General features: G+C 47.6%; 1 protein-coding gene across 6 annotated transcripts in view; it reads right to left on the bottom strand.

Annotated features, from left to right (window-relative positions):
• Positions 1 to 27,512, bottom strand: part of tdp1 (tyrosyl-DNA phosphodiesterase 1) — a 127,604-nt gene that overhangs the window by 43,343 nt on the left and 56,749 nt on the right. For all 6 annotated transcript variants that reach the window (XM_041213849.1, XM_041213850.1, XM_041213845.1 and 3 more), the window contains exon 13: positions 19,529 to 19,636. In XM_041213849.1, coding sequence (XP_041069783.1) covers positions 19,529 to 19,636 — 108 coding nt within the window. The remainder of the gene's footprint in view (positions 1 to 19,528; positions 19,637 to 27,512) is intronic.

Below are 27,512 nucleotides of genomic sequence, written 5' to 3'. Positions count from 1 at the left end.
TTCTGTGGAACCACAAACCTCTCTCCTTCCCTCCCACTGTATCCGAGCCTGCCCTGTTGTTCAATAAGGTCATGGCTGATCTGAATATCTCCTCAACTCCACATTCCCGCCTACCCCGATCCCCATAGCCTCTCTTGTTAGTCAAGAATCTATCTAGCTCTGCCTTAAAAATATTCATTGACTCTGCTTCCACTGCTCTCTGGGGAAGTGTGTTCCACAGGCCAACGACCCTCAGAGAAAAAACTTTCCTCATCTCCGTCTTAAATGGGAGACGATTTATTTTTAAACTGTGTCCCCTTGATGTTCCCTGAACATTAAGGAGCAATGGTTAGATCCTCTCTTGTTGGAGATGGTCTTGCCTGGCACTTGTGTGGCGTGAGTGTTACTTGCTACATGTCGACCCAAACCTGGATATTGTCCAGGTCTTGCCGCATTTGGATATAGACTGCTTCAGTATCTGAGGAGTCATGAATGGTGCTGAACATTGTGCAATAATCAGCGAACATCCCCACTTCTGACCTTATGATGCAAGGCAGGTCATTGATGAAGCAGCTGAAGGTGGTTGGGCCTAGGACACAACCCTGAGGAACCTTACAATGATGTCCTGGAACTGAGATGACTGACCCCCAACAACCAGAACCATCTTCCTTTGTGCTAGATATGACTCTAACCAGCGGAGAGTTTTCCCTCTGATTCCTATTGACTCCTGTTTTGTTAGGGCTCCTTGATGCCACATTCTGTCAAATACTGCCTTGACGTTAAAGGCAGTCACTCTCACCTCACCTCTGGTGGAACGCAAACTGAGAGTCAGTGAGCAGGTTATTGCTAAGCTAGTGCCGCTTGATAGCACTGTTGATGACCCCTTCCATCACTTTACTGATGATCGAGAGTAGGCTGAAGGGGCAGTAATTGGCCCAGCGGAATCTATCCTGCTTTTTGTGTTTAGGACATACCAGGGCAGTTTTGCACACTGTTGTGTATATGCCAGTGTTGTAGCTGTACTGGAACAGCTTGGCTAGGGGCACGGCAAGTTCTGGAGCACAAGTCTTCAGTACTATTGCTGGAATTTTGTCAGGGCCCATGGTCTTTGCAGTATCCAGTGCCTTCAGCCATTTCTTGATATCACGTGGAGTGAATCAAATTGGCTGAAGACTGGCATCTGTGATGCTGGGGAACTCCGGAGAAGGCCAAGATGGATCATCCACTTAGCACTTCTGGCTGAAGATTGTTGTGAATGTTTCACCCTTACCTTCATGACAATCGCAACAAACCGCTCCTAATACAATTATGTTCTTTCTTAAATAAGGAATTGAATGAATTAATGATTATCTTTCATTAAATGTAAGGACAACATATCTTGAAAAATTTGGTACCATTTTAAATGACCTGAAAATTTCGCAGTACCCTTTGGGGATGCTCAGGGAACCTTTGGGTTCCAGTAAACCCTAGTTGAAAAACTCTGGCCGAGTGCTTGCTTGTGCGTTTCTGGCCCTTCACAACACAACTAGTGATGAGGCAGGCGAGTGGGATCATCCTGGCTCATTCCTCTGGAACAGGAATATTCAATCAGTTGGGTACACCCAGCCCATGCGCCCTGACAAGATTGCGGAGGAACCTCATGTTCTGATTGCATTTACATTTCGATGGGCCAGAAGGACAGTACTTCGTTCTCTCTCTTCATTGTTGGATAAAGCAGAACTTTAACATCCCTATTTCGAACCACAGAATCACAAAACATTTACGGCACAGAGGGAGGTCACTCGGCCCCTCATGTCTGCACCAGCCCAAAAAAGCCCAGCCTAAGCCCACTTGGTCCGTAAGCCCTGCAGGTTAAGGCAATTCAGGTGCACATCCAGACACCTTTTAAATGAGCTGAGGTTTTCTGCCTCTACTACCCTTTCAGGCAGTGAGTGCCAGACCTTTACCACCCTCTGGGTAAAAAGTAAATGTCCTCATCTCCCCTCTAATCCTTCTAGCAATCACTTTAAATCTATGCCCCCCTAGTCATTGACCTCTCTAAAGGAAAGCAGGTCCTTCTCATCCACTCTATCCAGGCCCCTCTCAATTTTTTTTTTTACACCTCACTCAAATCTCCCCTCAGCCTCCTCTGTTCCAAGGAGAACAACTCCAGCCTCTCCAATCTTTCCTCATAGCTGCAATTTTCCAGTTCTGGCAAGATCCTCGTAAACCCCCTCTGTACCCTCTTGAATGCAATTACACCCTTTCTGTAATGAGGTGACCAGAACGGCACCCAGTACTCAAGTTGTGGTCTGACTCAATGTTTTATATAGCAATACGATAGAATGCAAAATAATGGGTACATGTGTACTCCTCAAGGCTCCAACACACAATGTTGCCCAGCCACAATGTTTCCAACTGGAAGCCCCCACCATTTGCATTAATACAGCTGTAAAAGGCCAGGTTAAAATTCAATTTTCCTGTTTTATAAATGATATAAAGTTAGATTACTCATGCCGAAACTTTGTGTCACTTCTAAATGACACATGTCCCTCATCTGTGAAACTCCTGTTCTCTCTGCTAGATGGAAAACCGCCGTAATAACCAACCATATATTTCAGGCTAAGCAACCACTTTATTTTATTGTTAAGACCTTAACTGCTACAGAAGCAAGAATAAATCCAGAGGTAAAGTGGTGACGAGATGTTCAATTCCCATCACCAGAGTAAATTATTTTTGCTTCGAGTCCAATTTAACAGACCAGTTTGAGAAAACAAATCGATTTAAGGTTCCTTGACGAAGCAGATTATGGGTTCCAGTCCTCATGGAGACCTGCCGCTCTGCATTGACTTGATGTGGGAGTCCAACAAGTTAGCTCAAGAACCTAGAGCAGGCACTCAGATATTCCTGGCCCTGGGAACTTCTCACAACTCGGGGAACTAACAAGAACTTGCTCCTGACAAGGCAAGTTCCTTTGAAGAGGCCACAAATCCCGCCTAACGTATAGGCCCAAACTGCTCACCCTTTCCTCACTAAGCCAATCCCTTCATTCCAGGAATTCCAGTTTGCTACCAGAGCCCAGTATAAATGCCTGGGTGTACACTGCCTCCAGACATGGGTGTATATTTACTTTGTATACGGGATCGAAAGCTGCAAAGCCAAAAAATAATTCAAAACAAGCCCCAGCCTTCCAGCGGTGAAGTCTCTGAACCTGTGCCTTGCTAGAATTTAACTGAAGATAACAAAAGGTATCACCTTGGCACAGTGGCTTCAACTGCTACTCCAGGGGCTTGAGGGGACAACCTAGGCTGACGTTTCAGTGCCGTGCTGAGCAGCATCGCCTGTGGAGATCTGGTTTTTTCCCCTCAGTGCTCGGTACCTTTAACATTTCTTTTGCGTGGCTGCGCACACTTGATATCTAACACGGAATGAGGCGTGCGTGAGATCTTCCAGGCTGCTGTGGGGCCACACATGCGCACAGCTCAGCGGGAACGCTGGTACTGAGGGAGTGCTGCACTGTTGGAGGTGCGAATGGGACATTAAACCACGGCCCTCTTGAATGGATGTGAAAGTTTCTGTGACATTATTTTGAAGAGAAGTAGGTGTCTTACTCAGCATTTACCCCTCAAATAACGTCACTAAGATGATCCGATGATTTACTCTTGTTGCTGTTTGTGGGACCTTACTGTGCGCAAATTGGCTTCTGCTTCCTTCTGCATTTCAACCGTGACTCATCAAAAGTACCTCATTTAAGTGTTAACACGTTTTGGGATACTATAAAATGCTGATAGGGCAGAATTTTCTGTCAGGTGGGCTGCGGACCCGATCGCCACCCCCCCCCTCCACCGCTATTGAGTCTGCACCGCCATTTTAGGCAGGTGGGCCAATTAAGGCCTGCCCAGTGTGAATCACTGCTCCTGAGGACAGCGGGAGTGAGCGGGCAGCGGGACTGCAGTGACTGCTGGGTCCGATGGTGACCCCGGCGGTCTGTTTTAAAAAGTTGTTGCAGTCTTTCCAAGGCTGTGAATCGTGGCCAGTGGAAGGGCTCCCCAGAGCGCTGCTGGTGAGCAGGCCAGGCAGGAGGGTATGGGGGGGCGGCACTGTGCCCCTCGTTTTTCTGATGATTGCCTTGCTGCCTTCCTCGAGGAGGTGACAGTATGGTGGGAGGTGCTGGTTCCTCAGTACGTGAGGAGGAGACCCCCCCCACCTCCTACGTGTCCAAATGTGCCTGGGAGGAGGTGGTGGGGGTGGTGAGCTCCCGCGATGTGGTGCGATGCACCTGGATCCAGTGTCGTAAGCGCTTCAACATCCTCTTGTGCTCGGGAAAGGTGAGGACAATGTTGGCATTGGTCACTTACCCCAGCAGGACAGCTTTCCCCCCTTGGAGGTACCCCCCCACCCCCCCAGCACCAAGTCTGAGTGTAGTGACTGCATTGAATCTTTGACAGCATGTGTCCTTTGCTGGGTGGGCCAGCAGATATTGCCCATGCTGAGGTCAGCCTGAGAGGGTGATGAAGGGGTTCTGCCCCCCGCAGCATGTGGTATACTGAGACCCACATGACTGTTCTGGGGGCAACTGGAGGAGCTGCACCTAGGCTCTGTGCTGGAACTCCAGGACATGTCCAAGTCAGGGTGATGACGTGCTGGGAGGGGAGCTTCAAGTTGGCATGGCAACGAACCATCTGCTGCGCTCTGCGCTCCACGTGCTTGCGCCTCCTTGCTAGGGAAGAATATACAATGTGGTGCCTAATGTGATGTAGGCAGCATGTGGCCAAGGTGAGAGGCTGTGGGGGAAACAGGCCCAGCATCTTTGTGTGAGTGTTCGGCAGCAGCGGGGTGAGGAGGCACTGGAGCCCTGATATGTCCCACTCTGGTTGGGGTCGGCCGTGTGTGAAGAGAGTCCAGGTACAAATAGCACTACTCAATGCTCTTCTCTCCTTCTCAGGAGAAGAATGCTCATAATGCCACCGAGCGGGTGAGGACTGGCGGAGGGCCGGCCCAGGTGGCAACGCTTACCTGGTTTGAACAGGAGGCGCCATGCGTCCAGGTCCACAGGTGTCGGTGAGGCTGGGGTGCCACAGCCAGGCATGTGTGCCCAGCAGTGAGGTCAGCATTGTTCTCCCAACTGCTATAGCAGCGCTGAATGTTCACTGATTGAAGTTTGCAACACAGCTAGACCATTGGTTATGGAAGGATGAGCGCATAATGATCTGGAGGACAGGGATGCACATTATCATTGGATCAGATAACGTGGAGACAATATCCTTGTTCTTCCTCTCAGCATCATCAGAGCAGGGCTGGGAGGAGGAGCAGCAGAGGCCCCCTCTCACACCTGAGGGCCCTGAAGTCTCACCAGCATCACATCATCTCTGACATGCAGGCACCAACACCGATACCAGCACCTCGGTGGGAATTAGAACATCGGCTAGTGTCCCGGGACACAGCGGTGAGGGCACTTCACAGTCGCTGCAGAGTTGGCAGAGACAGCGAGTGCCCATGGTGCCAGCAGTCGGAGGACTGCAGGGGACCAGGCACACGCTCAGTCAGTGCCTGTTGATGTGTCTCTGGAGTCATCTGCGACACAGTAAATACAGGAAATGCGGCCAGGTGTGCGGGAGCATCTGGGAGGGATACATGAGGCTACGCTTGGCTAGGTGTGCATGGTGGAGGAGTCTACTCGGACCATCACTGATGCAATAAGCCTCATGGCCAAGCGCCATGCGTCCTCCATGGAGAGAGTGGCGACTCTCATGGAGAGGCTCCTCCAGACCCATCAGTGCTTCCTGGGGATGTGCTCTGACCAGCGAGCCCTCACATTGGCATTGACCTCAGCCAGTCCGTGCCAGTATAGGAGATGGTCTGGGCACCACATTTCCCAACTCAGTGCCCATCCATCCACAGTGAGCTGGGAGGTCCGAAGTGACCTCACGTCGGCGCAGCAGCTGCCTGTCGTCTCTACGGGCACCTCTCAGGGTGCTCTGGATGAGGGCGGCATCTCCTCCGTCCCTCTGCCAGTGACTATAGCATCTGGTGAGGCTACGGTGACTGGGGAGACGCCAGCTGTGGAACTGCAGCTCCCTCCCAGGCGGGGCCAGCACAGGCTCCACAGGCCAGAGGACGACTGTCAAGGTCATTGAGGCCAACAGGACAGCAGAATCAGCAGCTGGCTCAGATGCCACTCCCAGCGATGGGGCAGCACCAAGACGTAGCACCCAGAAATGTAAACATAAGGCACCTTAGGCACACCACGGGTTTATCACTGGTGCTTTGGTGTTGGCCCGAGATGAGGTCTTTGAGTTGGTGTGATGTTTAACACCTTTGTCATTTTGTTTTCTTCAGTTCCTTTTGTTATGCCATTAAATTCAGACATGTGACCATGACTGAGGGTGCCTCTTTTCTTCTGCAGGTGGATGGTTACCAAAAATGTTAGGAGTGCTTTGTGGGACATTCAGCTTTGTTAACAAGGCCCTTAGTTATTGTTCCTAACCTGGCAGATTTGGCACTTGGGTATCGAGTATGGAGCCTACAGCCCAGGCTTGCCCTGGAGGTCCATATGTGGTGTGCTAGTTGGATTAAAGCCTCCTGGGTGTCCCTGCCTCCTTGCAGTATGTCCGGGTCAGCATCTACCCCCTCAGCATTTCCCTGTACGTGCTCACCCTCGGACTCACTGCTGGGCTCATCGTGTGTAGCTGCAGCCACTGTGACGACATCTTCATCGTCCACTGCGTCCCACCCTTTCCAGCGCAAGATTGTGGAGAGTGCAGCATCCAACCACTATCATCGAGACACGATCTGCGGGGTACTGGAGTGCGCCCCCTGAGTGGTCCAGGCATTGGAAGCTCGTCTTGAGAAGACCGATGGTTCTCTCCACCACAGCCCTTGTGGAGGCGTGGATCCTATTGTACCGCAGCCCAGCTTCTGTTCTTGGATGGCAGAGAGGTGTCATGACTCACCTTCTGAGGGGATAGCCCTTGTCACCCAGCAGCTATCCATCCAGCCGGGCTGGAGCACTGAAGAGCCCCGGCACCTGAGTGTGTCTGAGGATGTAGGCATCATGGGAGGTGCCTGGGTACCTTGCACAGACTTGTAGAATCAGCATCCTGTGATCACACACTATCTGCACGTTCATGGAGTGGAAGCCCTTCCTGTTGATGAAGGCACTGGGCTCACCTGCTGGCACCTTGATGGCCACATGTGTACAGTCTATAGCACCCTGGACACGGGGGAAGCCAGCAATGGCCGCGAAGCCTCTGGCTCACTGTGTCTGGCTTGCCTGGTCCCAACGTTAGAGGATGAAGGTCAATGCCCGTCTGAACAGAGTGTCTGTAACCTGCTTGACACAAGTGTGGACAGCTGATTGAGAGACACTGCAAAGATCACCCACCGACCCCTGGAAGGAGCCAGAAGCATAGAAGCTGAGGGCAGCTGTGACCTTCAAAGCCATTGGCCTGAGGATGGGGTGTCCACCCACAAAGTTAGCAGAGATCTCAGGCACTATCATCTGACAGATATAGTTGACTGTCTCCCTTGAGAGATGGAGCCTCCTTCAGCACTGCACCTCAGACATATTGAGGTAGCTGCTTCGCTGCCTGTAAACCCTGGCAGCAGGATAGTGGCATCTTCTGCGGCCTCTTCCACCTTGGACTACCTCTTGGCACTGCGCCCCTTGTGCCTGCGCCTGTCCTCCCAAAGGTGGCTCCCGCGGAGGCCGAATGTGCACTCCTGGCCTCCTCCCCCTTCTAGCCCTCCCTTCCTCCTCAGAGGAGGCGCCTACAGTGGAGAATTCAACCCCAATTCTCGTGTTAAGGGAAGGGTCCCTGAAACTCGCAGGCCCCAAAAAGATTCCTCACTGCAGAGTGCTGACCTGAAGGTTGAGAGTCCAGACCGAGCAGCTGGTATGGGTTTTGACGTATTGCAGCTCACACAGGCAAGTTTCAGTTACTTTCCAAATTAAATATTTGACAGAGCACGCTCATGACCCCACTGAGCCCTCTTATCCTGCCCGTGGATGAGGTTTATACAGATGTGTCCTACCCGCCTGCCCGTTGCTTCCGTGTGCCGACCCGAAGATCGCACGGGCCCCGGAAAATCGCCATTGATTGGTGCCTCAGGGGCCTTAAGTGGCCTGTTAATTAATGGCGGGCGTGCAGCAGAGATCATCGTGTGCCTGCCCAACGAAATATTGGGTGACATCGGGACGCTCGCCCAACATCACCGCGCGTCATTTTACACATCAGCGTGCGGGACCCACCCCTGCTTGCCAAGGGAAAATTCTGCCTATAGGTACTATAGAAGTTCTTTTTCTCCCTAGGCAGGTAAACTCTTATGCCTGACTGGACCTGACTCTCCTATCCTCTGCTAAGCACTTCCAATGTCATCGATATCCTTTCCCAACTGTTGGCCGGCTATTGGAGGAATGGGATTTCCCAGTGTTGCACATCACTCCTCTTACCATTTGGAAGCGCATCCCCTAGACTGGGAATCCTTATCCTATTCTGACAGCATGGATAAAAAAATTTGCATTTACATAGCGCCTTTCACGACCACTTGGACATCTCAAAGCATTTTATAGTCAATGATGTACTTTAGAGGTGTAATCACTGTTTATAATGTAGGAAACGTGGCAGCCAATTTACACGCAGCAAGTTCCCACAAACAGCATTATGATAATGAACAAATAATCTGTTCTTGTGGGGTTGAGGGGTAAATATTGGCCAAGATCGCAGGGTTAACTCCCTTGCTGTTCTTCAAAATACTGTCATGGGATTTTTTTTTTTTACATCTACCCGAGCAGGCAGAAGGGGCCTCGGTTTCATGTCTCACCCAAAAGACGGTACCTCTGACAGTGGAGCACCCCTTCAATATTGCACTGGAGTGTCGGCCCTGGTATTTGCGCTCAAGTCCTGGAGTGGGATTTGAACACACACCCTTCCAATTTAGAAGCGAGAGAGCTATCATATGAGTCATGGCCAGCAAATACAAGATCAAATGTGCTGCCGCAAGACAGGAGGAATTCTGGATAAAGGGAACGGATTAACAACAAGTTAATGGAGGCAAAGGGAGAAAAAAAAGCAGAATTGTTCTTGCATTACATTTATACATTTTATAAATGAGATTTAAATTACCTTTGATTTCAGACTGTAATAAATCTTTAGGGTGTTTAATGCTATGAATTTAGTTATTGTCCCAGCAATTGGGCTGTCAGTCAAACTAGACAGGCACACACACACACACACACACACACACACACACACACACACACTGACAGACAGACGCACTCAGACAGACGCACTCAGACAGACGCACTCAGACAGACGCACTCAGACAGACGCACTCAGACAGACGCACTCAGACAGACGCACTCAGACAGACGCACTCAGACAGACGCACTCAGACAGACGCACTCAGACAGACGCACTCAGACAGACGCACTCAGACAGACGCACTCAGACAGACGCACTCAGACAGACGCACTCAGACAGACGCACTCAGACAGACGCACTCAGACAGACGCACTCAGACAGACACACTCAGACAGACACACTCAGACAGACACACTCAGACAGACACACTCAGACACTCTGGTGGTTGTAATGGAGTTCAGTCTCACAGAGCAGTAAATGAATAAGGGAGTTAATATGCTGAGTTCCCTGTTCAGCTGTCCTCAGCAAACTCATTTCGCATCCCACTGCTTCAAGCATCTGCTTGAAAAGCGAGAACCGTCAGTTTGATTAGATTTGCATTGCAACTCAGCAATTCAACACCTACCAGAAGGTAGTGGCACGCTGTGCTCAAACGACAGTGTGCAGCCTGAAAGGGGGAGAAATTTAAAGGTGCACTGAGGAGTCCAGGAAATATAAGTGGCTGGCTCTCCTTTCCCAGCAGCTGGGTACAAAATTTAAGGCTTAGGCTTTGGGGGACCCCTGTTTCTCCCTGTCGTTTAGCTTACACAGCCAGCTTTTTACTTTAAGCTATTTCGAAATGATCTCAACCACAGCAACAAGCGCCAAACACTTAAAATCCAACTTCACTGCAGCCAGTTAAGATCAACCATCTGGTCACTCAGGCCGCCATAAAAGATCCCACGGCACTGTTTCGAAGAACCAGCTGTTGTCCTGGGCAACACCTATCCTTCAACCAACATCGCTAAAAACAGTCATTTATCTCATGGCTGTTTGTCTGGGAGCTGGCTGCGCACAAATTGGATGCCGGGTTTCCTACATTACAACAGTGAGTGTCATACGTTAAAAAAGTGCGTCATTGGCTATAAAGCACTTTGAGATGCTCTCAGATTGTGGAAGAGGTCACAGGAATGCCCAATCTTTCTTTCTCTTTTTAGCTTTAGAAAGCTGAATGACAAAAGAACAGAGAAACATGAACTATTCTGTCCTGAAAGGAGGCAAGGACATCCCTCAGAGAGGTGTGAAAATAAATGATATGGACTAAGTAAATCTACAACATCACTTGGAGGAAATGGTGGCAAGGTGCTAAAGCCACTGGATTAGTACTCCAGGGGGCCAGGCTAATCCTCTGGGGACATGGGTTCAAATCCCACCACAGCAGCTGGTGGAATTTACATTCAATGAATGAAATCTGGAATTGAAATCAGTGATGGTGACCACAAAACTATCACTGATTGTTTGATTTATTCATAACCCTTTAGGGAAAAAAGGAAATCTGCCCTCCTTACCTGGTCTGCGACTCCAGACCCACAGCAATGCGGATGACTCTTAACTGCCCTCCAAATTGGCCTAGCAAGCCTCTCAGTTCAAGGGCAATTAGGGATGGGCAACAAATGCTGGCCTCGCCAGTGACACCCACATCCCATGGAAGATTTTTTAAAAATTCAACAGTGACAGTAGGACAAAGGTCAACACATTGAAACAAGTGAAAGACAGAAACTTAGAATGGAAGAGCATTCACATTGAATGAACTTCTAGATAGGGTATTGGAGGCAAACACTTCAGGCTAATAATAACCTGCATTTATGGGAGAATTATCAAACAAAATTTGATGTGAGCCTCATATTGAGGGACCGGGACAATTAACCAAAACCTTGGTTGAAGACTTTTAAGGAGCACCTTTAAGAAGAAAGCGATACAGAAGGTTCAGGGGGACAATCCCAGATCTTAAGGTCTTGGCAGCTGAAGGCATGTCCGCCCGTGGTGGAGCGACTGAAATCAGGGATGCTCCAGAGGCCGGGGTTGGAGGAGCACAGAGATCTCGGAGGGTTGTAGGGCTTGGAGAAGGTTACAGAAATAGGGAGAGGCAAAGCCATGGGCCGGGGTGGGGGACGGGGGGATTTGAAAACAAGGGTGAGAATTTTAAAGTTGAGTGTTGCTTCACGGGAGCCAATGTAGGTCAGCAAGCACTGGGGGGGGGGGGGGGGGGGGGGGGGGGGGGGGGGGGGGGTGATGGGTGAAGAGAGCTGGAGTTTCGAAAGAGATCAAGCCCCAGTGGGATGCCATGGATGATTGGGGGAGGGGCAGCTGTGTGTGGCGCGTGGTTGGAGTGCTGTGAGGTTTAACTGGATAGCTGGCCAAGCGGTTGTGCTCAACTGTGTTGATGTTGTGAGGGATACGTTAGCAATTCTCAGTGCAAAGGCCTGTCTGAGAAAGCACCCCAATCAGTAACAATGTTTTCTGTTCATCAGAAAAAAAACTGCTTGGCCCCCTCCCAGTTCCTTTTTGGAACAAACTGAAAACAGAATCCTTTCCCACAAAATATCACAACCATAGCGGGCTGTCCAGAGGCTCTTGTGGGCCCTCAGTATACGTGCGGTGCGGTAATAACTTTTCTGCTCCATATTGTGTCGGGTGAGTGAGTGATGTAAGAAGCCTTAACTGGTCTTCGAGCTTTAAATTATAATTCAGCCCCACACCCCTGCTCTTCTACACACCAAAGGAAATCAGCTTCAGATAATCAGAAGCAATCGCTGTTTATGGTGCTTGTGACCTGCAATCTAAGAAATGTGTCATTTTCTCCAACATGTCAATAGTGCAGACAGAGAGAATAATATTATTAAGTGCTCACGACCTAATCAACACTTGGAGATTTCACAAAAACAGAAGCAGTGGGAATTATTGGCCCCTCCATCACACGCAGCTCACACACAATCAATCTCATGATCCTTGCTGCTGTCTGCTGATTTCTTTTGTGCATTCTAAAAAGGTCATTATGGAGCAGCCTTAGGAACAGGAAGAGGACAATCATAAGAACATAAGAAATAGGAACCGGGGTTGGCCATTCAGCCCCTCAAGCCTGCCCCGCCATTCAACAAGATCGTGGCTGATCTGCCCAAGGCCTCAACTCCTCTTTCATGCCAGCCCCTCGTAGCCCTCAACTCTCTGATATTTCAAAAATCTATCTACCTCCTCTTGAAATACTTTCAGTGATCTAGCCTCTCTGGGGTAGAGAATTCCAGACATTCACTACCCTCTGAGAGAAGAAATTCCTTCACATCACAGTTTTAAATGAGTGTCTCCTTTATTCTGTAACTATGTCCCCTAGTTTGAGATTCCTCCACTAATGGAAACATCTTCTCAACATCTACCCTGTCAAGCACCCCCAGAATCTTATACCTTTCAATAAAATCACCCCTCATTCTTCTAAACTCTAATGAATAAAGACCTAACCTGTTTAGCCATTCTTGATAAGTTAATCCCTTCATCCCAGGAATCAGCCTAGTGAATCTCTTTTGAACAGCCTCCAATACCTGTAAATCCTTTCTTAAATACAGGAACCAAAGCTGTACACAGTACTCCAGGTGTGGCCTTACCAACACCCTGTACAATTGGAGCAAGACTTCCCTATTTTTAACCCCCTACCAATACAGGCCAAAATTCCATTTGCCTTCTTAATTACTTGCTGTGCCTACATGGTAGCTTTTTGTGTTTCATGCACAAGAACACCCAGATCCCTCTGTGCTGTATTTTTTTTTGAAGTTTCTCTCCATTTAAATAATAGTCTGCCTTTTGGTTCTTCCTACCAAAGTGCTTGACCTCACACTTTCCTACATTAAACTTCATCTGCCAAACTTTTGCCCACTCACTCAACCTGTCTATACCCCCTTGCAGATTCCTTATATCCCCATCACAACATGCCCTCTCAAATATTTTTGTATCATCAGCAAATTTGGATAGATGACACTCTGCCCCCTCCTCCAAGTCATTCATATAGATAGTAAATAGTTGAGGCGCTAGGACTGATCTTTGTGGCACTCCACCAGTTACATCTTTCCCACCTGAAAAAGACCCATTAATCCTGACTCTGTTTTCTGTGTGTTAACCAATCAATAACCCATGCTAATACATTACCCCCATTACCGTGAGCTTCTATCTTGTGCAATAACCTTTTATGTGGTACCTTATCGAATGCCTTCTGGAAATCCAAATACACATTTACCAGTTCCCCTTTATCAACTCTGCTTGTTATATCCTCAAAAAGCTCTAGCCAATTTGTCAAACATGATTTCCCTTTCATAAAAGCATGTTGACTCTGTTTGACTGTGTTAAGCTTTTCTAAATGTCCTATTTCTTCCTTAATAATGGACTCTAGCATCTTCCCAACAACAGATTTTAAGCCTATAGTTTCCTGCTTTTTGTCTCCCTCCCTTCTTGAACAGGGGCGTCACATTAGTGGTTTTCCAATCCACTGGGGCCCTCCCGGAATCTAGTGAGTTCTGGAATATTTCGACCGTTGCCTCCACTATCTCTGCAGCCACTTCTTTTAAAACCCTTGGATACAGGTCATCAGGTCCTGGCGACTTATCTGCCTTTAGTCCCAGTAGTTTCTCAGATACTTTGTCCCTCGTGATAGAAATTATTACAGGATCTATCCTCCCATTAGCTCCTTGCTTATCTGATATCTTTGGAATGTTTACAATGTCCTCCACTGTGAAGACCAATGCAAAATATTGGTTTAAGTATCTGCCATTTCCCTGTTGTAAATTTTCCAGTCGCATCCTCCAAGGGTCCCATGCTCACATTAACCACTCTTTCTTTTTACATACCCGTAGAATCTCTTGCTGTTGGTTTCTATATTTCTTGCCAATTTACTTTCATAATCAATTTTCTCCCCCATTATTACCTTTTTAGTCATCCGCTGCTGGTTCCTAAAAAGTTTCCAATCCTCTGGCCTACCACTAGTTTTCGCCACTTCATATGCCTTAGTTTTTGATTGGATACTCTCCTTGACCGCCTTTGTTAACCAAGGGTGGTTCATCCTTCTCATTGAGTCCTTTTTGACCGGGATAAATTTTTGCTGAGCGTTATGAAATATCTGCTTAAATGTCTGCCACTGCTCATCCACTGACCTTCCCCTTAGTCTATTTTCCCAGCCCGCTTCAGACAACTTTTTCTTCATACCTCTGTAATTGCCTTTCTTTAAGTTGAGGACATTGGTTTGAGACTCGTGTTGCTTGCCTTCAGACTGAATTTGAAATTCTACCATGTTGTGATCGCTACCCCCCCTAGGGGATCTTTAACTACAAGGTTTCTTATTAATCCCACCTCATTACACATTACTAGATCTATAATAGCCTGTGCCCGGGAAGGCTCTGCAAAGCATTGCTCTAAGAAACAATCCCTGATGCACTCTACAAATTCACCTTCCATGTTACCCTGCCAATCTGACTGGTCCAGTTAATATGCAGATTAAAATCACCCATGACAATTGTAGCACCCTTCTTACATGCCTCCATTATTTCCCGATTTATATTTTGTCCTACAGTGAGGCAACTCTTTGGGGGCCTATAGACGATTCTCACTGTGACTTCTTCCCCTTGCTCTCCCTTATTTCCACCAAAACTGATTCCACATCCCAATTGATTTTAACTGTATCGTTACTCACCACCGCACTGATACCTTCCTTTATTAACAAAGCTACCCCACCACCTTTTCCTTTTTTGCCCATTTTTCCAAAATGTCAAATACCCTTGAATATCGAGTTCCCAGTCTTGGTCACCTTGCAACCACGTCTCTGTAATAGCTGTCAAGTCATATCCATTTATTTCTATTTGTACCGTCAACTCACTTATCTTGTTACAAATATTGCGTGTATTCAGATAAAGAGCCTTAAGCTTTGAATTTTTATCATTATTACTCATTCTGGTTCTAATTTCTGCTGCACTCTTCTGCTTATATCTTCTGCACCTCCCGGTCACACTGATTATCGTTCGCCTCTTCACTATCCTGCACCTCTGCTCTCTCGTTTCTTTTTGATTTTTAAAATTTCCTTTCAATTGAACCCTCCCTCCCCCCAACTAATTAGTTTAAGGTCCTATCTACAATCCTAGTTAAACAATTCTTCAGGACACTAGTCCCAGCACGGTTCAAATGAAGCCCATCCCAACAGAACAGCTCTCTCCTTCCCCAGCACTGGTGCCAGTGCCCCATTTTTCCCACACCAGTCTTTGAGACACGCATTTACCTCTCTAATCTTATTTACCCTGGCCAATTTACACATGGCTCAGGTAGTAATCCGGCGATTATTACCTTTGTGGTTCTGCATTTTAAATTTAGCCCCGAGCTGCTCATAGTCCTTCAGCAGAGCTTCTTTCCTGGTCCTACCTATGTCGTTGGTACCGACATGGACCACGACAACTGGATCCTTCCTCTCCCGCCCCAAGTTCCTCTCCAGCCCAGAAGAGATGTCCCTAACCTTGGCACCAGGTAGGCAACACAGCCTTCAGGACTCTCTGTCTTTGCTGCAGAGACCAGTATCTATTCCCCTAACTATGCTATCCTCTATTCCTATATCTCTCTTTTCTCCCCCCACTTGAATGGTGCTCTGTACCACCATGCTCCGGTCTGTTCGCTCATCCTCCCTGTAGTCTGTGCCCTCATCCACATCCAGATCCAGATCAAGAATCTCATATCTACTGGACAGGGGCACTGGCTGAGGCTCCTCCAAAGCTAAATTCTGGATCCCCATACCTGCCTCACCCGCAGTCACACCCTCCTGTCCCTGACCATGGTCCAAATTTGATGTAATTAATCTAAGGGGTGTGGCTGTTTCTTAAAACAAGTGTCCAGGTAACTCTCCCCCTCCCTGATGTGTTGCAGTATCTACAGCTCAGACTCCAGCTCATCCACTCTGAGCTGAAGTTCCTCGAGCAGCCAACACTTGCTGCAGATGCGGTCACCGTGGATCACACCAGCGTGCACCAACCCCCACATACTGCAGCTGCAACACATCACCTGCCCTGTTATCTCTATTCTATTTAATTAATTAATTTGGATGTTAAAATTTTTTAAACTGAATTTCTTAACTGTACTCTTCAGCTGTAATAACGTCTCCTGATTTAAACCACTTGGCCAATCAAAAGAGACACAAAAGAGATACCCACCAATCACCTATTTTCCTTTGACGTCACACTTCAGCTCTGACAGGTAGAAACAGGTTGGAGGGGCTCTCTGCCGATGGTTTTTATCTCCTGCCACCCTTCTCACACAGGCTCGCTTTCTGCTCTCAGCCCTCCAAGCCTGTTCTACCATTCAATTAGATCATGATTGATCCCCATCATCTACCCTCTACTCGCTTTGGTTCCATATCCGTGAATATCCTTGCAAGAACCTACCAATTGAAATTTTCAATTCCACCCCCTCCAATAACCCCACCTCCATCCTCGACAATATGTTATTGGGAAAGAGTTCGAGATTTACTCTAACCCCTTCTGTGAAGACATTTTTCCTGACATCACCCCTGAACTGCCTAGCTCTCTTTTTAAAATTATGCCCTCTTGTGCTGGACTCTCTCGCCAGAGGGAACAGTTTCTCTCTATCTACTATTTCTAATCCTTTAATCATCTTGATCACCTCAAATAGATCACCCTTTAATCTCCAAACTCAATGGAATATAATTCAGGTTTATGCAACTTATCTTCATAACTTAATCCTTTCGTGTGAAAGCGATTCACAGGCTGACAGGCATGGTAGGTTCCCTTCCAGTTATATAGAATTTACTGTACAGAAAGAGGAATTCGGCCCAACTAATCCTTCCAGGTCTTTAAGCTCCACATGAGAGTCTTCCCACTGCATTCACCTCACACTATCAAGATAACCTTCTATTCCTTTCTCCCTTAGCCGTTTATCTAGCTTCCTCTTAAGTGCATCTATGCCATTCACCTCAATCTCTCCCTGTGGTAGCATGTTCCACATTCTCACCACTCCCTGGGTAAAGACGTTTCACCTTTATTCCCTATTAAGAATAATTAGTGATTATCTTATATTTATGACCTTTAGTTCTAGCTTCCCCCACGAGTGGAAATATCTTCGCTACATTCAGCCTTATCAAACCCTTTCATAATTTTAAAGACGTCTCATTAGAACACCCTTCAGTTTCCTCTTTTCTAGAGAAAAGAGCTTCAAGCTTGTGCAACATTCCCTGATGAGTATGCCAGTTATAGCTATCAGGAACAGAGACTTCAAACAAACTGCAACTGGTTCTGATGACATACAATCTATGAGGTACAAATCACACAAAGAGTACTGAATTCAATGATAGCACACATCATCTCCGATAGTGATCGATTGCTTCCGCTGAGAGGGATTAAGTATTGAATTGTACAGGAACACAAAGCCGGGCAAATGCAGGAGTGTTTACTCAGTAACTTAATCACGCACAAAGGGAGTGGTGACATTGAGCATTTCACATGGAGCGTGTTTGCATGTTTGACTTTAGTGTCTGCAGTTGCCCAGTTGGTAGCACTCTTGGCTCCGAGTCACAAGGTTCTGGTTTCAAGACCCACTCCCAGGGCTTGAGCATGAAAATCAAGGTTGACACTCCAGTGCAGTACTGAGGGAGTGCTGCACTGTTGGAGGTGCCATCTTTCAGTTGAGATGTTAGACCGTGGCCTCACCTACCTGCTCGGGTGGACGTAAAAGATCCCGTGGCACTGTTTTGAAGAAGAGCAGGGGCATTTCCCCCGCTGTCCTGGCCAATATTTATCGCTCAATCAATATTACAAGAAAACAGATTATCTGGTCACTATCACATTGCTGTTTGTGGGAGCTTGCTGTGTGCAAATTGGTGCTGTGTTTCCCACACTACAACGGTAGCCACACTAAAAAAAAACTTCATTGGCTAAAAATTGCTTTGAGATACCCGGTGGTCGTGAATAGTACAACATACATAAACACAAGTCGTTCTTTTTCTGTTTCTTTCTAGCACGCAATGAGGTCAATATTTCTATATGGGACACCACCCTTTCTTCACTCTCACTCATCCTGTTTCAAAGCTTTTCGAGTTATAATCTCTACAGCCGCCAGCATTGGCCAAAGCAGCTCCTGTTCGTACTGGAGCTGGGCTGCAGAGGGCATCGTGGACAAGCTTGGTCCCAATTCTCACCCGTGGTGCCAGGGCTTCCTGCTCCTTATCGCTATTCAGTGAGGTGCACCACCCCCACTGGGGAGCGCACACGGACGGATGTTGTGCGAGGAAAGTTTCGAGCTTGGGTTGGACCTCTCCTGGGAGATAGCGAACCAGCATTCACTGTTTTGGTTCAGGCACAAAGAATAGGCATCTGGGTAAGCAGAAGACATGGGGATGAGGGGGTGGGGGGGGGGAGGGAGGGACAGAGATTAAAGGGTCAGTGGAATGTTGTTGCAGCAGAACTCAGCCAGAGAAATGAATCCAACATTGGTGGATGGTAGGGAGATTTTTTGGGGACAACTTGAGATGATTTAAGCAATTGGAAAAGGACTTGTATTTCTATATGTTACAGCTTTCACAAAGCTCAGGATATGGAGGGTGGTGGAAGCAGAGATGATCAATAGTTTCAAAAGGAAATTGGATAGGCACCTGTAGAGAATAAACTTGCAAAGATAGAGCAGGGATTGGGATTGACTGGATGGATCTGGAGCAGCAGCATGGACTCAATGGGCTGAATGGCCTCCTTCTGTGCCAAAATGACTATGACTTTAAGGCCCAAAGCACTTGACATTCAGTGAAGTTATACTGACGTGTAGTCAGTGTTGTAACATATTTGCCAATTTACACACAGCAAGATCCCACAAACTATGTGATAAATGACCAGGAAATCCAATTTTAATGATGTCAGTTGAGTATTGTTGAAAAAAGAGACATGTTGAAGCTTTTTGTTTTGCATTCATCAGGACACTTGTCAAGAACACCTTTTCCTTTATGTTGGTATTTGTGTGAAGTGTCCTGATGAGTACAAGACAAAAAGCTTCGAAATGTCTCTTTTTTAAGCCATTCTCAAGTTCTGTACTACCAAACGACTAGCTGTTGGTTGAAGGATAAATATTGGCCAGGGCACCAGGTACCACGAAAAGGTGCCGTGGGATCTTTCTTGCATCTAGCTGAGAGCGCAGAGAGGCGCTTGGTTTAATGTCTCAACTGAAAGACGACACCTCAGACGGTGCAGCACAGAGCGCCAGCCTGGGTTATGTGCTCGGGTCTCTGAAGTGAGACTTAAACCCGGGACCTCATGACTCTGAAACAGGAGAACTGCCCCAGCGAGCCACAACTGACAGAAATGCCACTAATAGGAGCAAGAGGAACAATGTTCTAGCATCTTCTGTTGACGTTGACCAGAAAGACCTCTCACCTCGTAACTACAAACCATGCGAGTTCTCCAAAGTCTGGCGAAGCCCTCATGTACGTTTTGATGTGGGGCATGGCATGGCTTCGTCCTGTGAGCTTGGCGGACCATCGACTGTGGAAGACACAGGGGAGGCAGAAGTAAGTTAATCCTGTGTCCACTGAAACACAAACTAATGACAGCTACATGCAAGAGACGGAGCGTCGGACTTACTGTGGAGCTTAAATAATAAAAATCGCAAAGCTCAAGTGAGCTTTCTTCATAAAGAAAGGAATCATAGCCACTTACAGCACAAGAGGAGACCATTCAACCCATCATGCCTGTGCCATCTCTTTGAAGGAGCTAGCTGATTAGTCCCACGGGCCGGTCCTTTCCCCTATATCCCTGCAGTTTTTTTTCCCCTCCAAGTATTTATCCAATTCCCTTCTGAAAGTTACTACTGAATCCGCTACCACTGACCTTTCAGGACGTACATTCCAGATCACAGCTCGTTGTGTATAAAAATTTCTCTGTCAGCGGTAACAGCTTCTACTTATCTTGAAGACTCGTATTAAATTGCCCATTGAACTTCTCTGCTCCGTCCGAACATGTGAATTAGGAGCAGGAGTAGGCTGTTCGGCCCCTCCAGCTTGCTCTGCCACTCGTGGATGCTCTGATTCTGGACTCAACTCCACATTCCCACCAACCCCCTGGTAACCTTTGGCTCCAGGTTAGACAAGAATCTGTCTGCCTTAAAGTTATTCATTGACTCTGCCTCCACTGCTCTCTGGGGAAGAGAGCTCCAAAGACTCACAACCCTCTGAGAGAAAAAATTTCTCCTCACCGCCATCTTAAATGGGAGTCTCTTATTTTTAAACTGTGTCCCCTATTTCTAGTCTCCCCCACAAGGGGAAATATCCTTGCAGCATCCACCCTGTCAAGTCCCCTCAGGATCTTACGTGTTTCAATAAGATCGCCTGTCAGTCTTCTAAACTCCAATGGATACAGGCCCAGCCTGCCCAATCTTTCCTTGGAAGGTAAACCCCTCCTATTACAGGTATCAGTTGAGTGAACCTTCTCTGAACACCTTCTAACACAATTATATCCCTTCTTAAATAAGGAGACCAGAAGTGTACATAGTACTCTAGATGTGGTCTCACCGATAACCTGTACAACTGGAGCAAAACATCCCTACTTTTATATTCCATTCCCCTTGCAATAAACAACAACATTCGATTTGCTTTCCTAATCACTTGCTGTACCTGCATATTAACTTTTTGTGATTCATGTACCAGGACACCCAGATCCCTCTGTAACACTGAGTTTTCCAATCTCTCTCCATTTGAATAACATGCTGCTTTTCTAGTCTTCCTGCCAAAGTGGACAAGTTCGCATGTTCCTACTTTATGCTCCATCTGCCAAATTTTTGTTCACTCACTTAACCGATACCCCTTTGAAGTCTCCTTATGTCCTCTTCGCAACTTACTTTTCTACCCATCTTTGTGTCATAAGCAAATTTAGCAACCATACATTCAATCCCTTCATCCATTGATATAGATTGCAAATTGTTGAGGGCCCAGCATTGATCCCTGTGGCACTCCACGAGTTACAGCTTTTCAACTCAAAAATGACCCCTACTGTTTCCTGATAGCTAAGCAATCCTCTATCCATGCTAATACCCTTTTGCAGCTTTTATTTTGCAGTGTTATAATCCCAGCTGATGTTACTGCTGAACAAGTCAGATCTCAGGGTGGAACCCAGCTTGATAGATCTGAACTTTGATTTTTTCTTTAGATATGTGGAGAGTGGCTACCAAACAGGTGATGAACTTTTAACAAAAGAATAAAACATTTATTAAACAAGAAGAGATGAACTATCTTACAATGCTCCTCCACCCACAACTATACGTTCACAGATATCCACAGATTTGTAAGGATAACAAAAGATACACAAGCTATCTTATACTTTAAAGTTCACAGTAAGTACACAGTCCATGTAAACTAATAGGCAGCTTGTGGTCAAGTACACCACACTCTGAAACCAAGTGAAACCAAATAGAATGCGATGGATCCCTCATCAACTACCCGCCAGACACTTGTCACACCATTCTCACTGAACGCCCTCTTTCACACAAGGGTTTCCAATCTTCACTCTTGAAGAACTCGCTTTGGAATCTTCTCCCGAATGACGCTGTCTCTCGGACACCATCCACAAGGATCCACCTCCAGGATTTCGAACTCTCCTTCCAATGTTCTTCTCCCCTGAATTGGAATGTGCACTCAAGCTTTCTTCCAAGCACTCTCTCTCACTGACTCAGCCATGCCAACAGAACACCACTGCTTCACATTCCCATGGTAAAGAGTTACAGACCTTCAGCTGTGTCCTTGGACCTTCTGGCTTCTCACATGCCCATATCGCTTTAACTTTGCATCCTGCAGCTTTCTTCTCTTTAAGCTTGGACGCTCTTGCAACTCTCTTCTCTGCTCCTTACTTTCACTTCCACAGAACAGAACCTCGTCCAGGTTCCTGCCCTTGTCCTCTGACTAGACTGTCCTCTTGGGACCTTTCCTGTTCTACTCCCCTGGATTTGGGGACTTCCTTGTTTGGTTTCTGGAACCTGCTTCTGCAGCTTCCTCTCCTGTCCAGCCTCTCTTGGCAATTGGCTTCAACTTTAGTTTGGGACTTGCTATCTGTCCCTCTGTTGTCCAGCCTCTCTGGAATCCTGGCTTCAACTAAACTGATGGGGGGTGGGGTGGTGGTGTGTGTGTGTGTGAGTGTGTGCGTCTCTCTCTCTCTCTCTCTGGGCCCCTTTGCCAAGCAACAGCACAGTTTTTTTCTACTCGTTTGCTTTAACTCCCCTCCAAGTGCCATAAAATCTTCATTAAACTGCAGGCATCTTTTAACGTGAAGCTAAAACTCAACTTCCCCTTTTTTTAACACAAACATAAAATTACAAATTAAACTTAAAGATATACCTTTTTCTTAACACCTTAGATACTAAGGGGCAGGACTAGGCCACTCGGCCCATCGGGAACTCGGGGATGGGTGCACACAACCTTGTGCAGTGCTCGCAAACAACGCCGGGGACACAGGCTGGTCGCTTTTTCACGGCTGGCTTTCAGTGTGGTGCCAGGGAAAGGGTTCCAGTGCGGGTCAGGCTGGGGGGGGAGGGGGCAAGGCAGCACAGACTGAAGGAAATACTCAAACATATGCTGGGGGGGAAGGGTGGTGTTGGGGTGAGGGAAGCGGCCACGCACTTGGAAAAGCTTGTCAAGAGTGAGCATTCTCCGCAGCTGAGACTGTTCAGCAGCAGCTCCGTTGACCTGCTGGGAGTCAGGCCTCTGAAACTTTTCTGCCCACTCAAACAATGCAAAAGCATGGAAGTATCACCAAATGCTCCAGAACCCTTCACCCCTCAGGCACAGACTGCAAATTAATGTGCGTTTTAGGGGGCAGCATAGTAATTGGCCAATTGGGCAAGTTGGAGAATCCTATTGTGTCAGGTGGCCATGGTGCAGGCACTGGTGGAGGCTCTCACAGCTCCCTGCAATGTCTTTATTAAGGCTTGGGCCAGTATCCATTATGGTTGAAGCTAACAGTGCAGCCTTGCAGTGTGGGTTAGGAGAATGCCTGTGCCTGAGCTGAGAGCACAGTATGCAGTCCAATGGCCGAAGCTGCCGCCAATCGGTCAAGTGGAGTGGGGCGGAGATGGGTGGAGTTTCAGACAGCCAATAAGCACACTACACACTGACCATCCAAGTGGTGGCCAGCACTCTCCTTAATGTGTGAAGGGGCCTTCAGACTTAACCAAGAGAGGTTCATAGTACACCCACGCTAACCCATGCAGCTCTCTCTTTGATCCTGCAGGAGGTGAACGTCAGGATCATGGAGCCTGGTGATGACGATTTAGCGATCTGCCTCATGGCCTACAGAGACCTGAGAAGAAGAGAGCGGCCAAGGCTCCTGGCTTGGCAAAGGACGGAGCATCTCCCTCAAGATGAAGGGGCAGCAGGGCCTGCTGTGCAAGCGGCTGAAGATCCACAGCCAGCTGTCACTCGCAGACACATCGCTAGCCCCAGGGTTTATAGACAGTGCCTATCATTTCTAAGATGACAGGAGAACCAGTGTCACCAAAGACTGCCCATGTCTAGGGACTGGTCGGTCATGTGTGCCATCTGCTGCAGGATTTGGTGCCACAGGGACATGGAGGGCATCCACTGCCACCGGCTGTGAAAGTGACCACGAAAGTGAAAGTGTTCAATTTTTATGCCAGCGGCTCCTTCCGGGGCTCCACAAGTGACCTGTGAGAGATCTCGCAAGCCTCCACGCACGAGTGTATCCAGGAGGTCATGGACACAAAGTCACAGAACTTTGCGCATTTCACCCCGGGATCAGGAAAGCCAGGAAGCAAGAGCGCTGGGGTTTGCGCGGATCACAGGTTTTCCACAGGTGCAGGGTGTCATCGACTGTGCTCACGCGGCACTTAGATCTCCATGGCGACGAGCAGTCAACTACCTCAACCAGAAGGACTTCCGCCCGCTGAACGTTCAGCTGGTGTGCGGCCACCACAAACGCATCCCAGGGATCATCCACGACTCCTACATCCTAAACAAAATATCCTGCGGTGTTATTAAAAAGCAGCAAGACTGAAGGAATTGGCACAGAGACTGTTTAACTTGCCTCCAAATTTACCAGTGTTATCACCCTTCCAATAAAATACAGTGAGAGATGCTGCCCCACCGAGAACTGCAATGGGTCAGAATGAAACTTTACATCATTATTTCATAGACATCCACCTACAAGAAAAGGCATCTGGCCTCTGGCAAAGGACTCTTGTGCTAGCGCCCCAGACAGTAAGATGCCGTCACACTTGACCAGACAATCGTGAGTCAGAGCAGACTATCAAAGGTGGAATAGGTGAGTGTCCCTGCTTTTCTCTGTTTGAGTTTACATCATCAGAGACAGACTGGAATGTGGCACTGACAGGCTATTAAATTTATAACTCTACATCCAGTGAAAGTGTAAGACAATTATCTTTCCTTTAATGTTGCAGCTATCTGAGATTTATGGGCCTCTACCAAGGATACTTGTTCCTTTTATTGCTCTCTGCTCTCCCCAGCTAATGGTTATATTCCGTGGGCTGAGTTTATCCCACTCCATTTGCTTCTTATGCCCCGCTAGGACTTGTCATTAAAGCATGTAACAAAAAAAACAGCTAGTTTCTGTCTACCTACTTATTGCCATAAATTATCTGTAGCGAGGACTCGGCTGAGGGGAGCACCACAGCGTAGGAAATCACCATGGTTGCAAAGAGTGGGATAGCTGATGAAGCAGGAGCTGAATGACCTATCGCTGCATTCCTACAATGCCACGGCTGGGTACTGTATTTGAATCATAAGACAGCAGCTTGCATTTCTAAAGTGTCACGGCTCAGTTGGCAGCAGGCTCGTCTCGGAGTCGGAAGGTTGTGGGTTCAGGTCCCACTCCAGGACATGAGCACAAATATCAGGGCTGACTCTCTGGTGCTGTACTGAAAGAGCGCTGCACTATCAGAGGTGCTGTCTTTCAGACAAGATGCTAAACCGAGGCCCCTTCTAGCTGCTCGTGAAAGATCCCGTGGCACTATTTCCAAGAAAAGCAGGGGAGTCACGCCGGTGTCCTGTCCCAATACTTATCCCTATATCAACCATCACAAAAAAAAAAACGGATTATCTGGGCATTTCCACATTGCTCTTTGTGGGAGCTTGCTGTGCGCAAATTGGCTGCCAAGTTTCCAAAATCGCGATACTTCAAAAAGTACTCTGGCTTTAAAGCCGATGGTCATGTAAATGCAAGTCTTTCTTTTTTTAAAACGTAACGAGGAGCTTCACAGGGGCTGACTCTGAGCCGCATGGCAGTGTTTGGACAAACGACAAAGAGCTTTGTCAAAGAGGAGGGTCTTAAAGGAGGGAGAGTCAGGCGGGTTTAGGGAGGCAATACCAGAGCTTAGGGCCTGGATAGCTGGGGGCATGGCCAGCAGGAGGGAAATCTGGGTTGCTCAAGAGACCAGAGCTGGAGTTGGAGGAACCCCAAGTTGTCGGAGGGTTGCAGGAAGTTAAATAGACAGGGAAGAGTGAGACCGTGGAAGAATTTGAACACAAGGAATCTGAGAGAATTTTAAATGTGGGGCGTTTCTTCCCTACCGCAGCCGGTCAAGTCGGTCAGTAGCTGCGTTATGCACAGCAGGATCTCCTCAAGTTTCATTGCAGACTGTGCTGAGATAGGTGACTCGGCTGGAATGGTCACTGAGCTGCTTTCAATCCTCGCTGCCTCTGGCTTTTAGTTGGGAAAGGGTATCAAAGGTATTAAAGTGGGGAGGGTGGGGAGATATGGGGTTGAGGTACAGAGCAGCCTTTTAGCCCCCTCAAGCCTGTTCCGCTACTTAGCCTAGATCCCAACTGACCTGTATCCTAACTCCATCTGCCCGCCTTGGTTGTGTACCACTGACGCACCCATGTCCAAAAAAATTCTCTCAATCTCAGTTTTGAAATTTCAATTGACCCCCAGTCTCACCCGCTTTTTGGGGAAGTGAGTTCCAGATTTCCACTGCCCTTTAATATAAAGAAATGTTTCCAGATCGGCCCAGCTCTAATTTTGAGCTTATGTCCCCTTGTTCTTGACTTCCCCACCGGAGGAAACAGTTTCTCTGTATCTACCCTGGCAATTGTTTTAAACATTTAACACGTCTCAATTAGATCAGCCCTTAATCTATAAATGAGGGAATGCAACCCCACGGTTGAGTAGGTCTGAGGGGCTGAATGGTCTACTCCTATTCTTAATATTCATATAATTAGGTGGTTGGCTGGGGCTGTTGGGGGGGGTGGGGGGGAAATCACTCAGGGATTGCCTCTTCAGTCCATTGAGGGACTGTCTTGTGGAAAGTAAGCTGCTAGGGACATGAAGTGTGGATGAGACTGGAGTCAATGATAATGACCACTGTGATCAATAAGCTTGACCACCATAAAAATTATATTAGCTTGACCATCATGACTGTCTGGGTTATACGTAACAACAGCAGCAGAGTACAGTAGCATAGTGCGGACATTACAGGACTGGTAATCCAGAGGCCTTGACCAACACACCCTCTAAGTTTCTTTTTGGTGTGTACGAGCGATTTAAGTGCACGGCCCCTTTAAATTTTTTTGTGCGCGCATGCACGCACACGCGGTAACTTAAAGAGGCAGGTTTGTGCATGGCCTGCGTGGGAACTTGCGTGTTGCTATGTGGCTGCCAAGAGGGAACATTGGCCTGGACTACTGATCTGCTGAAGTGAGTTCAAATCTCACCGCTTCAGTTGGGGAACTGAAATTCCAATAATTAATCAGGTGGAAAAAGCCAGGTAGTGATGACTTTGCCAAAAAAAAAACTTTTTTTTTCCAATTCCACCCTTGCCGATTTGTTAGAGAGCTCTGTTAGACTGTCGTGCATTATGCAGGCAACAGCTGAAATTTACAAAGTCGCCACAAAACGTTCTCCACTATAATTCTCTAAACGCAGAAAATATTTACCGAGTGGATTTTCAACAAGTCGAGGCACAGGAGGAGACCTATACTCTCTAGAGTTTAGAAGAATGAGGGGCGATCTCATTGGGAACATACAAGATTCTGAAAGGGGTTTGATAGGGCGGGTGGCTGTGAGATTGTTCTCACTGGCTGGGGTTGGGGGGGGGGGGTCTAAAACACGGGGGCACAGACTCAGGATAAGGGGCCGATCGTTTCGGACTGAGATGAGGAGAAATTACTTCACTCAAAGGGTTGTGAACCTTTGGGATTCTCTACCCCACAGGGTTGTGGATGCTCCATCGCTGAATACATTTAAGGCCGGGATGGACAGATTTTTGGTCTCTCCGGGAATCAAGGGATATGGGGGAACAGGCAGGAAAGTGGAGTTGAAGCCCAAGATCAGCCGTGATCGTGTTGAATGGCTGATCGACTCCTGTTTCTTGTGTTCTTGTGCCATCCTCTTGAGCCGA

Source organism: Carcharodon carcharias, chromosome 20 (assembly GCF_017639515.1).
Source record: "Carcharodon carcharias isolate sCarCar2 chromosome 20, sCarCar2.pri, whole genome shotgun sequence".
Taxonomy (NCBI): Eukaryota; Metazoa; Chordata; class Chondrichthyes; order Lamniformes; family Lamnidae; genus Carcharodon; species Carcharodon carcharias.
This window is presented reverse-complemented; position numbering and strand designations above follow the sequence as displayed.